The sequence below is a fragment of the Pleurodeles waltl genome, chromosome 3_1, assembly GCF_031143425.1.
Source record: "Pleurodeles waltl isolate 20211129_DDA chromosome 3_1, aPleWal1.hap1.20221129, whole genome shotgun sequence".
Lineage (NCBI taxonomy): Eukaryota > Metazoa > Chordata > Amphibia > Caudata > Salamandridae > Pleurodeles > Pleurodeles waltl.
In genome coordinates, this window is record NC_090440.1 from 725,459,545 (window position 1) to 725,471,125 (window position 11,581).

The following is an 11,581-nucleotide window of genomic DNA, read 5'->3' on the forward strand; positions in this document are numbered from 1 at the left end:
GGCCAGGGCAGGGAGGCAGGAAATTCCAAACAACTCTGACTTGGAAACCTCCAGAACCTTCTCCTACTTCAAAGCTGGCACCAGGTATAAATATTGGACCCTTATATCCAACTCTTCAGTACATCTCTGGAATTGTGGAAGACGTAGAAGGACTCCTGTGTTGTTCTGCAAGAAGGACAGCTACTCTGCCGGTCTGCTACCCTTCTGCCTGCTGATATTTTTCCATGCTGCCTGAGTGAAAAGGACTGGACCTGTATCTTCAATCCAGGACCACCAGAGTAACTTCAAGGGCTAGTTGGCTGGCCTCCTGATCAGAGCCTTAGGGACAGAAAAATGTGCCCAGAACCTAGGCTCTATGAGTAGTGAGTCTTGCCCCCAAGAGGTGCCACCCCAGTCCTGGGCCCTTGAATGTGGGTCTGAAAGTCCTCTGCCAGGTCAGTTGTGCTCCTATGAGCATGCATCTCCTCATAGCTCTGCCTCAAAGCCGCTGAGGCGCAAGGCATTCCTATTTTTTTTCCGGATTTGTGGCACCCATGCTGAAGAGCCACGTAGACGAGACAATCAGGGAAAGAGATTTCTCTCTTCCTCCTAAGAGCACTAACATGGATGAGACACGATGTGCCCTGGGAAATAAGGATTCCCCACCTCATGAGCATTTTTGTGATTTAGTAGTGGTTAAGATGCCCTGGGTGCTCATTGAGGGGTTCCCGTACTTATGCCCTGCATTATGCTACCTTGGTGCAAATATACCGTGGAGACATGCTTATGTTTAGCATACTGAGGCCCGTACACAGAGCATATAGAAAGAAATGTGAATGTGATTCCTTTCAGGAAATTTGACCCTGATATTTTCTGGTTTGGTGCCTACCTTTACTTTGTCCTGATGATGACCCTGGAGGATTCACCCTAGCAAGGAGTTGAAAGTCAGCTTGTTTTCCTGCCCATCCCCAACTTCTGTTGCTGAACACAGGCCTCTTATATTCTATTGTTTTGGGTTTCAATCCCTTAGTCGTAATCCAAGGAAGATTGGGCATCTGGTGCAGTGTTTATAGGTTTGTATATTTTGTAAATTATATTTTTTGTCAAGGTTCACTGACTATCACTTGTTCACTGCACCATCACTTGGAGCATCTTTTTTCTTTTGCTCTTGAGAAATACAAATTGACAATGTTTGTAAAATGGTGTATGTTATTCTGTTCTTGAACGGTAACAATTGACTTACATGATAGGTCAATATATTTTCCATGTCTTGCTATTACAGTTCTATCTAGCTAGTTATTTCCTAGCAGAACATTTTGTATGAATGAGGATAATAACCTTGTTCTAGGGAATACAGGGTGCCCTGTTTGTGTCTGGCCAGACTTCATGCGGCAGTGCGCAGTCTCTTCAGAACTGCTGCCATGCAACGCATCATTGATACAGCCCTTTGCATTCCAGCACTGTTACTTTGGAACCGCCGGTGCACAACGCATCAGTGCAGGACTATTCATTACAAGCTCCTCATCTATGGCATTCTCAATGATTTTGCAAGACTCTGCATCACAGCCTTGCAGCTTCCTCGGAACTGCCCCTGTGTGCAACTCATCTTCGACACAGGATCTTGCAACACTCTGCAAACCAGTATTTAAGTACTTTGTTTAGTGTGCCTAACTTATTCCCTGTAGTCGGACCATGCTTCATCATAGTCAGACTAATTTTCTTATTTTTTCTCTTTATGGTGCGAGCAGATAACCACAGCACTCTATGCTTCTAGGCACTATTTTTCCTACAACATTAAAATTGTATATCTCAGGAACTACTGATTGGATTTTTTTTGTTTTGATCTCAAATAATGTATTAAATTGTACTCTGTTTTTCTGAATTGTTGCGGGACTTCTCTTGTGTGCTGTTTTTACTTTATTACTGTTTGAAGTGCTGCATAAATACTTTCCACATTGCATCTATGTTAAGTCTGACGCCTTTTGTGCCAAGGTACAAGAGGGTTGAGCACAGGTTAATTTGGGATTTGATTGTGTTTTACCCTGACAGAGATTGTGGTTTCACCCCCCTCAATCAGTATCCTAATTTTCAGCACCTTCCATTGTAATGTTTGATAAAAATGTCAATCCCAGGATTTGGCATAGTTTCTGGAAGACAGCAAGTGTTGTAAACCCACCTCTTCTGCAAGGATTGGGTGTCGAGGCTTTGAAACACCAACTGGTGTTTCTGGGTTAGATCATCTTCTAGTACATGGAACATTGATTTGAAATTAGCCTCCCAAGATAGCCTTTATAATTTAAAACTGCTGGTGTTGCAGTTTTAAACTTCGTCTGAGCTATGCTGTCCCTCAGGTGAATGGGCAGCAAAACCAATTGTGCATCTTTTTGCAGCATGACGTTTGTGTTGCCATATCGACAAGGCAGTACAATGGAAGCTTGAGAAGAGTTCTATGTAGCCATTGCTCTCTATGGGGCATATTTATACTCTGTTTGCGCCGGATTTGCGTCGGTTTTTTTTACGCAAATCCGACGCAAAGCTAACTCCATATTTATACTTTGGCGTTAGACCCGTCTAGCGCTAAAGATCTTGGAGTTTGCATCATTTTTTAGCGTGGACACCTACCTTGCGTTAATGATATGCAAGGTAGGCGTTCCCTTCTAAAAAATGACTCTAAGGCATGTGCGCCTTATTTAAACTCCCGTGCAAAAATGACGCACGGGAGTGGGCGGGCTTTAAAAAATGACGTCCAGCCGCTTTTGCGTCATTTTTTAACGCCTGGTCAGGGCAGGCGTTAAGGGACCTGTGGGCTCGAAAGGAGCCCAGAGGTGCCCTCCCATGCCCCCAGGGACACCCCCTGCCACCCTTGCCCACCCCAGGAGGACGCCCAAGGATGGAGGGACCCATCCCAGGGAACTTAAGGTAAGTTCAGGTAAGTATTTTTTTTGTTTTTTTTGTGGCATAGGGGGGCCTGATTTGTGCCCCCCTACATGCCACTATGCCCAATGACATAAGTCCCCTGGGCATGGCCATTGGGCAAGGGGGCATGACTCCTGTCTGTGCTAAGACAGGAGTCATTTCAATGGGGGTTGGGAGTCAAAAGAAATGGCGCAAATCGGGTTGAGGCCAATATTTTGCCTCAGACCTGACTTGCCCCATTTTTTGACGCCCAAGCTCCATTTTCCCCAACGCCGGCACTGCCTGGTGTGTGTCATTTTTTTTTACGCACACCAGTCAGCTGCGCCGGCTAACATCATTCAATAAATAAGGCGCCTGCATGGCGCTTTGGAATGGCATTAGCCGGCGTTAAAATTTTTGACGCACAACTGCGTTGGTGCAGTTGTGCATCAAAAAGTATAAATATGGGCCTACGTTTTTCTGTTTGGAGCTTGGGGCAATTGTAGAAAGCTTAGTATCCTCTGCTCAGCATCTAGTAGAAACAGGCAAGGCAACAGTAAAGGAAATGCTAATAAGAGATGCTGAACAAGCCAAGAAGGCATACTACATCAAACAATCAGAACTGGAGACGAATTGAAGACTTCTAACTCTACCTCATACTAAACAACAGGACTTGACAGCGCTCAAGAAAGTAGATATTGTGTTATCGTACTCTCCCTCGTTCGTGCGAGGCAGCAGAGCAACGTTGGTTACTGCGCTGCGTGACCTCTACGCTGTGCTTAATTTGTAAAGAGGTGCCGGTGCTCAAAGCCCTCCTCAAACACGCGGCTGCTACAATTAAATTCGACTCCGGGCGTATTGGATTTTAAACGATGATATATTTATTACCTCTCCAGTCAGGGCTTACGTAAGGAGGGCTATTGTATTTTGAGGCCATTCATAACACAAGCCATGAAGTGTTGTGTTCGGGCATCACATTCTATCTGCCTTTCTATTTAATGCAGATGACAGGTGCTTTTTGGAATTAGCAGTATTGTGCTACTACAGCGTGGACTGAACGAGGGACAGTCCATAAACGATACCACTGCTTCCAACACCCAGATGAACTGTGAGCCTTTAGAGCTCTGCGAAGAAAGAAGGACAAACAAAAAGATGTGAAATACCGCTGCTATCCTATAAATGTTCTGGGAGTTTTTGCAGCCGATTGTGCTCATGTGAGTGCATCGGTTCCTAACACTTAACTTCCCTGCTAAAGCCAAACATCAGTTTTCCTCCGTCTTCGGTGGAAGGGTTACAGCCAGCCAGCGTGTGTGTTTTCTTCCCCCTTGCTTTCGTGAATTCACTCTGTGGTGTTCTCTTTGATGCTCCGCTGCATCTTCTGTGGTTAGTTTTCACTCTCCTACGGAGCTTCGCAACCTGCGCCTCTATCGCATCCTCTAACGCAAACACCAGCGACTGCGCAGGGAGCTGTCAGGTAGAGATGAAGAAGGGGCGGGGAAACACAACGTTCATCTTTCCGGCTCGCCGCCTTATTGCTTTCCACTTGCTCATCAGAATCGTTGGAGGGCGTGGCCTGGGGGCAGCGAGCTCCTGATTGGAGCAGTGATTCGGCCGTCTGGTTCATAAGCGCGGCGGGCGCTGTCCTGAGCTTAGGTTCTGAAGAGGAGATGGTGAAGTCTGAGCTCGCGGCGCCGCGGGATAGTACTTGGCAGGCGCAGAGGGTGCTTCTTTCCGCAATTGCCGCGACCAGAGTAGAGTGCAAGACGCGACAAAACCAACTGCCAGCCGGAGAGACTGCAGGAAATTGAGGTAAGAAATGCATGCGAGCACACCCCCTCTACACCACAACTCCGTCTTTTCACTACAGACTCCACTGCTTATATGGTCCAAGATCAGTATCATTGCTTCACATAGTCACCACAGCACTCTAGCCTGAGCAGCATTGGGGCACTGGGCATATCATTGCACGTAAACGCCAGTGTAGACCACACAGCAGTGACTAAACCCAACCCCTAGCACATCACCGAAGCAGCTTGAGTGTTAGCACTGCACGCCTGTTGCAGAGTACTCATTGCATGTGCATAAAAGCAGCATGTTTGATATTTGCACAAACTGGGAATGATTATCATGTTAATGAAAGAAGATGTTTTCTAATCAAAAGCCAATGGGGTGTTGTGAATATTCCGGGACTTTTAGCCTACCCACCACAACTACTGTTAATGAACTGAATTGTAAGGTAAAACAATAAAATAATAAATATACTCGTCAAGCAGACTATTCTCCACTCCATTAGTACGGAAGATAAAGCCTCGTGTGGGTCGGTAGCTGGTGCTTCTCTCCTGAGACCCCGAGAGAGTGCTGTGTAGTCCGCTTTTAGGAGCAGATGGTATTTTGACTGTGATGAAAAACACAAATCCAGGTTCATCTTAAAGTACCTGAGTCACGCGGTGAATTGTACCTAGAAGTAGCATGTTCCATGGTACAAGTGAGAATTTCGTCAATTTACTTGTAATATGCTAAATTAATATCATTGTGTAGGGGGCGGGGCGGTAGGTGTGGACTGATTTACATGCTGGCTCTTGCTGGGTAAAAATGTAAAGGGATGATGAGAATCCATCAGCACACTGGCTTGTTGGGAGCCATAACTGGCTAACAGGCATGGATATGCTCGGCATGATAGCTGCCTTATAACTCGCGTGCCCTTGATAGAGAGCACATATCTACGCATGAGTGCACACACGTGTGAAAACTGAGATTGTAACACATTTTTGCTCCCTTTCCTTCTCTGGGGACGCCGAGCGTTTTATAACATGCACATTTCATGTCTTGAAGACTTGCAGTAGGATTTCCTCATGTTTATTGCTATTCCCTTCTTTCTTGCAGGTCATTGTGTAGGGCTTCTTGCAGCTGGAGTCCTTGCTGCCCTTTGCAGGCTTTGCCCGAGAAGGTACTTCACTGCGCTTCATTCATGTGGGTCCTGGACAAGATGCGGGTGACGCTGGAGAGCAGCAGCAAAGCCCTCTCTTTCCCTGGCCTAGGGGCAGAGGGCATCATGCTGGGAACATATAGACTTTCTTCTGACACACAGAGCAAAGGAACTCTGCCCTATGTCCTCACTCCAGATAGGATCCCCGAGTTCTGCATCCCTCCTCAACTTACCTCCCAGCTGAAGAAACCAGATGCTCCCTGCCATCACAGGTCTACTCCCAACATCAGATCATCAGTCGCAAAGGCAGGAGAGAGTCAGAAGTCTGCTGAGGCCCTGTCTTTCCCACAGAAGCACATCATCCAGATCGAAAGTGCTGACGACATCCCCTGTGACGTGAGTTGCAGCGATGATGAAAGTACCAATGCTGACCCCCAATCCCAGGCTGCCTTGTCGCTCCCACACCTGCCCAAAGCCCACACCTCCTACGGCTTCTGCACGCTACTTGAAAGCCCCAACACACGGAGGAAGGAGTCCATCTTCCACAATGACCCCTGGGGATCACCAGCGTTGCCCTGTCTGCTCCCGAGATCCAGATCCAGCACGTACTGTAAGGGGGTGTCTGCCCCCATTCTACACGTCTCTTCCATGACCGGCAGGCTGCCTCCCCAGGACATGTGTGTACGTAGATCCTGCATGTGTGATAGTGATACTGCATCTTCCACCGAGTCCTCTCCTTTCAGCTCCCCAATGCTCAACAGGCCTGTTCCCAGATCAAACTCCTTGTTCAAAGCTTTCAGCCAAGAACGACTCTTCTGCAAGGCTTTCAAGGTGAACAGCAGAACCAGTGCATCCAGGAACAACTCTGTCTCCACAGATGAGGGCAGCTCCACAGACAACAGCCCCAATGTTACGAGGAGGGCTTCCGAAGGACTCATGGAGCCCCTGCCCTCACTGGCCTGCAGCTTCTCACCCCTGCCACTTGACCTTATGTACCGCAGAGAGCGATTTGTCAGGGAAAATGCAGTGTTCCTGGACAGGGGTGGGGTGTTGAGGATTTCTGGTGAATACTGCCCTGAGAATGAAAGACTTCAGGTAAGGCTGATAAGCGCAGAGGGACTATATGAGACCTCCATAGAGCCCAAGAGCATCAACTGCTGTGTCAGCCTCTCCCTGCTTCCGGGGAAAGCTCAGAAACAGCGCAGCACCATCATCCGCATGAGCCGCAATCCTATTTTCAATGAGGACTTCTTCTTCGATGGGATCCGAGAGGAGGACCTGTGCAACCGGTCCTTGAGAATCAAGGCAGTCAACAAGGTGTCGAGTCTGAAACGAGACTGTGTCTTAGGAAGAAGTGAACTCTGCCTGGCCAGTATTTTACCAATATGAACTGCCTAAAGAGACACTAAAAGTTGCTATTTATTTTTATACTTTTTATTAAAAAAATATGTTTTTATCAAAATCTAATGTGACATTGCATTTATTTAATTGATACTCAAATGCCTCTCTATATTATTACTGCTTCATGTAAAAGCAGATGGGCTTCTTGTAAATTGTTTCCTCAGTGAATTAAACAAACAGAAATATGTATAATAACCAAGATATGTGAGTAACCTACCAAACACATGAGATGCTATATTTTTGTTTCTGATGTCATGATAAAGTCCCTATAGAACAAAATCCGTGCCCCATTTTATAATTCATACTTTTCTTCAAATATTTGGCTCCAAATGCGTTTACTAAGTAGTAATCACCCAAATTAGCCTTTTTTTGTTTCCTCCTGCAATCAAACTTCTAGTTTGAAGTTACAACTAAACCTCATTTACATTTGTAGTCAGTCCGCTGAAGCTTGGCCTCGTCCTCTTTGCACACAGGTTTTAGATATGATCTGTTTGTCCCAGAAAAGTACTGCCCAATTAATGCCCGATAATAGCCTCTGAGGTGTGTCCTCCTATCTCCAAATTTACCTATGATCATTCGTGGCCTTTAACCCCATTTATTTCTCAGTGGCTGCAATTCCTCTTTGTAGGTTTTGTACCATTATTAATTTATAACCTTTCATAACCGCTCCCACATGCTGACCATATTCATAAAAGTAAAGCAAGTTGACGGTGGCATCCAGCAAAAACAAAAAGGATGTTTTGGCAGATTGACTTAGACAGTAGCCAATAGGATTCCTTCAGACTGATAACGGAAATGCAACAGAGATCAGTACAGAGGATAGGCACCAGGTAAGTGGTGGGCGTGGAAGGGCAACGGGGGATGAGGAAGCAGATAATGGGATCTGCGCTAAAATATGAATGGGAAAGCAAAACTGGGACCGTGATGAGGGTGTGGTAATCCAGAAACAAGGAGCCATGGGAGTGTTGGGGCACTGAAGAAACAAAACCTGGCTGTCATAAATTGAAAAAAAGAGTTTGACAGCTTAGCTGTGGTGAGGCTGACAGGAGGTAACTCACACTGGAGTGGCAGGATAGGAAACACTGGGGTAATGTACAGTATAAATCACAATTCATGCTGTAAAGAGTTTGAATTTGAAGGAACAGGGCAAGCATGTGACTTTTTTTTTTTTTCGATGATGCGACTCTGCAGCAAATAGTTACCAGGAAGAAAACCTGAAAAGAATACCACGGAGCAGAAAATACCAATATTACATCTCTCCTAAAGAGTTTTCAGTTTTATGGATCAGTTGGGCAGTGCTATATTCAGATAGCGCTGCAAGGGAAAAAAGCTTGTGCCCATCTCCAGACCCCTCCAAAGTTGGACCTCATAAGAATGTGGAGGGAAGAGCCTGGAGATCCAATGCATGGGTAGATTACCCCACGGTGAGCAAGCAACAGTTAGGCCCTAAGGGAAAGAGCTGATCACGGTAGCATGTGAAGTGCAATGGTATAGCACACCTTATATACACCTTAAGGAACGTGGGGTAAACACTCAAAACGTACTAAAGTTCAGAAGTCTCACCTACAGAGTGTTTAATTTGTAAAGACATAGTGCAGGGGTCCAAAAAATGTCTTCATAGCCTGCTGCCAGTACTGCCAAATGATGGCGTTGATTCCTTGTTTGGATTCCATATCAAGCCTCTTTTTTGTACTACTCTACCCTTCCTGTCTCCTTAACACACTCTTGCAGTTTATGGTTCATTGCTGCTTTCCCACTTTACCATTGAATTCCTACCTTTTTCTTCCTTTTTCCATTTTCTGTCTTTCCCTCTGTTGTTTTCAGTTGAAAGTCTGATGGCCCAGACAAAATGAGTGCTGGTGCCATGACGTATAACCACCAGCACTTATTAAGTTTTGCTCCCATGCAAATGCTGCCAAAGATTCTGTGTACCTGAGACCCACTGCCAGGACAGAGAGACTAGAGCACCAGGTGATATTATACATGGCCATAAGAAGCACTCAAGGACAACACTCACAAAGGACCAGGGCTTTAATTGGGCCGGGTCTTGCTGGTGCTCAGCACCGGGAGGACCCTCCCCCTTAAAGCCCTGGTCCTGTGTGGGTGTTGTCATTGTGGTGCTGAGACGGGTCCCTATTGCGCTCTCCATTTTGCCCTCATCCTAAGGGTGAAAATAAACCTTAGCTCTGCAGCAGTAACACTGTTCACTGCCTTTGAACTGACTTCAAATAGACTCCGCTCTTTTACACTCTCATCTTTTCAGAACTGAAGCATCCCCAATATTATATTTAATGAAGCCATAGTTGTGACTTAATTATCTTATGTAACTAACAACCACTAACAAAGTCAATAGCCCTGGCGTTTTGTAGATGTAATGTAGCTTGTTGTATTATCTATCTGAATGGAATTACCGAAAGAAGCAGCAAAATGCCAGTTGGGCGGCACGCTATGCTACGCACAGATTTTTAGTTTAAGTTTTTAAGCCACGCCGTTAATTGCACCAGCCACGCCCAACTACTTTATGTTGGGCCCCAGGGTACCATTCGCTGATATAATACAATACATAGCAGCATTTGCAAATAACATGACATCACCAGGTGCTGATTTGCCCCATGTCATACATGACCCCTTCAGCCAGCCTGGTTGTTCAGTTTTATAGACCTTTCGTTTAACAGTAAAGTCAAAACTTTCAGAGGCAGATGTAACACAGCAATAAAATAAAAATACATTTCCGATCTATGACAATTTGACAGTTTACTTGTTTTAAAGGCCTTTGTTGGTTTTCCAAGTAACAGTAACATTCAACAAATTCCGCCAATCTCATCCATGCCCTCCCAGAAGAACCCACACCATCGACCCAGTATTATATCATTATAAGTCACATTTGTCGTATGGTATGTCTCATATACCGTGCATTAATGTCTAATAGTTATAAGCCATAAATCACATTCCCATAGCAGTTCTGCTCATTTAACCTCCGAGCTTCTAGCTGATCGTCAGCATCTACCTTTTAATTATTTTCATGCAATAATTCTATGTCTACCAGTTCCCAATCCATTGAACCCAGCTCCTTTCCACCGGTGTACGTCAACTTTCGTCTTACCCCACATTCAGCCGATATCCAACGGAGTCGTTTTTTCCCCACTGTGACTTTGTTGGCAGCTGGTTCCTAATCCATCGCACTGCGATACATTTGTTTGTCCCGACCAGACCTAATCAAATCACCTTCGACCTTACCCTGTTTCGTACTAGGTACCAGTCCCAGCAGACACATTTGTACTTTTGTTTACAATTCCATATCCGACAATTCACCGAGGTTCTTCACCACATCGTCCAAAAACGCAATATTCCTGGACATTCTGACCACCTATTTATGAACGTGCCCTTTAATACTTAGGTCAAATATCCTGAAATATGACATATATTTTATGTATATGATTACACTTCTAATTTACATGTTTCAACCCAATGTTACAGGTAACTTTTTTGCAGTTGCTGAAAATTTCACACCAGATTCGTTCGCCCATTTCTTACCCCAGATTTCTTTCGCAATGTAACTTGATCGAGTCCAGCCAGTTTCTTATCACTCGGTGGCAGGACCGAAATATATATCCCTCAAATTAATGTACCCCTCGTTCTGCACAGCTGTCAATACCTGATTAACAACATGTACATGACATCCTGTTCGTCACATGAGACTCCGAGGCTGCGAGCGGAGCGAGGTTGCACTCCGGGGCTTCGGAGTTCTACGCGAGGGGACCTACGGGGTGGAGGGGAAAGGGGGTGTTGGGTGGGCGGTGGTGGTAGGGGCTGACGGAAAACCTCCCGAAGTCCTGTAGATCGACAGTCTGCTGTCGGCTCGGCGGACGCGGCTCACTCTGCTCAAGGATGCCGCTCTGATCTCGTAGGAATAGGAATAAACCCCGTGGCTGTGAGGCGATAGGAGGCAGTGGCGAAGTAGGAGGGTTGGGCAAGGTGATGTGCAGCGTGTTGGGCGCATTGTGTCCACGCTGCCCGCTGAAGTACCCGAAGCCAACTCACTCCTTCTCCCCCTTAGCCGTGTAGAGGGTCCTGGGAATCTTGGGACCCTATGGTGCTTTAGATGGCGGAGTGCGGTGACTGTAGGCAGCCACTGCTGTGTGTGCCCCCCAGAGCCCCTTAGAAGAGTCCCGGCTAGTGCTGGGCGCGGCTTGTGGGGGTCTGGCCAGCCTTACCCCAGCCTCTTACTTCTGCCTCCACCTCCTCTGTTTGACTAACGGTGGGCCTCTCCTTGCACACACGCACTTGTATCCTGAATAGTTTTGCTTTAAACTCCAAGGCTGCGAAGCCCAGTGATCTGCCACCCTCGTGCAAATCACCTAGGCTGTGGAAAATACACCT

The 11,581-nt window shown here is 46.2% G+C and overlaps 1 protein-coding gene across 1 annotated transcript; it reads left to right on the forward strand.

The window, feature by feature from the left end:
* The first annotated feature begins 4,542 nt into the window (after window positions 1-4,542).
* LOC138283256 (C2 calcium-dependent domain-containing protein 4C-like) lies at window positions 4,543-7,409 on the forward strand. Its single transcript, XM_069221282.1, has 2 exons — window positions 4,543-4,683; window positions 5,758-7,409. The coding sequence occupies exon 2, from the start codon at window positions 5,843-5,845 to the stop codon at window positions 7,187-7,189; it is 1,347 nt and encodes a 448-aa protein (XP_069077383.1). The 5' UTR covers window positions 4,543-4,683; window positions 5,758-5,842; the 3' UTR covers window positions 7,190-7,409.
* The last annotated feature ends 4,172 nt before the right edge of the window (window positions 7,410-11,581 follow it).

Excerpts from the sequence above, each read along its gene's own strand:
- LOC138283256 (XM_069221282.1), top strand. The coding sequence starts at position 5,843 with ATGTGGGTCCTGGACAAGATGCGGGTGACGCTGGAGAGCAGCAGCAAA.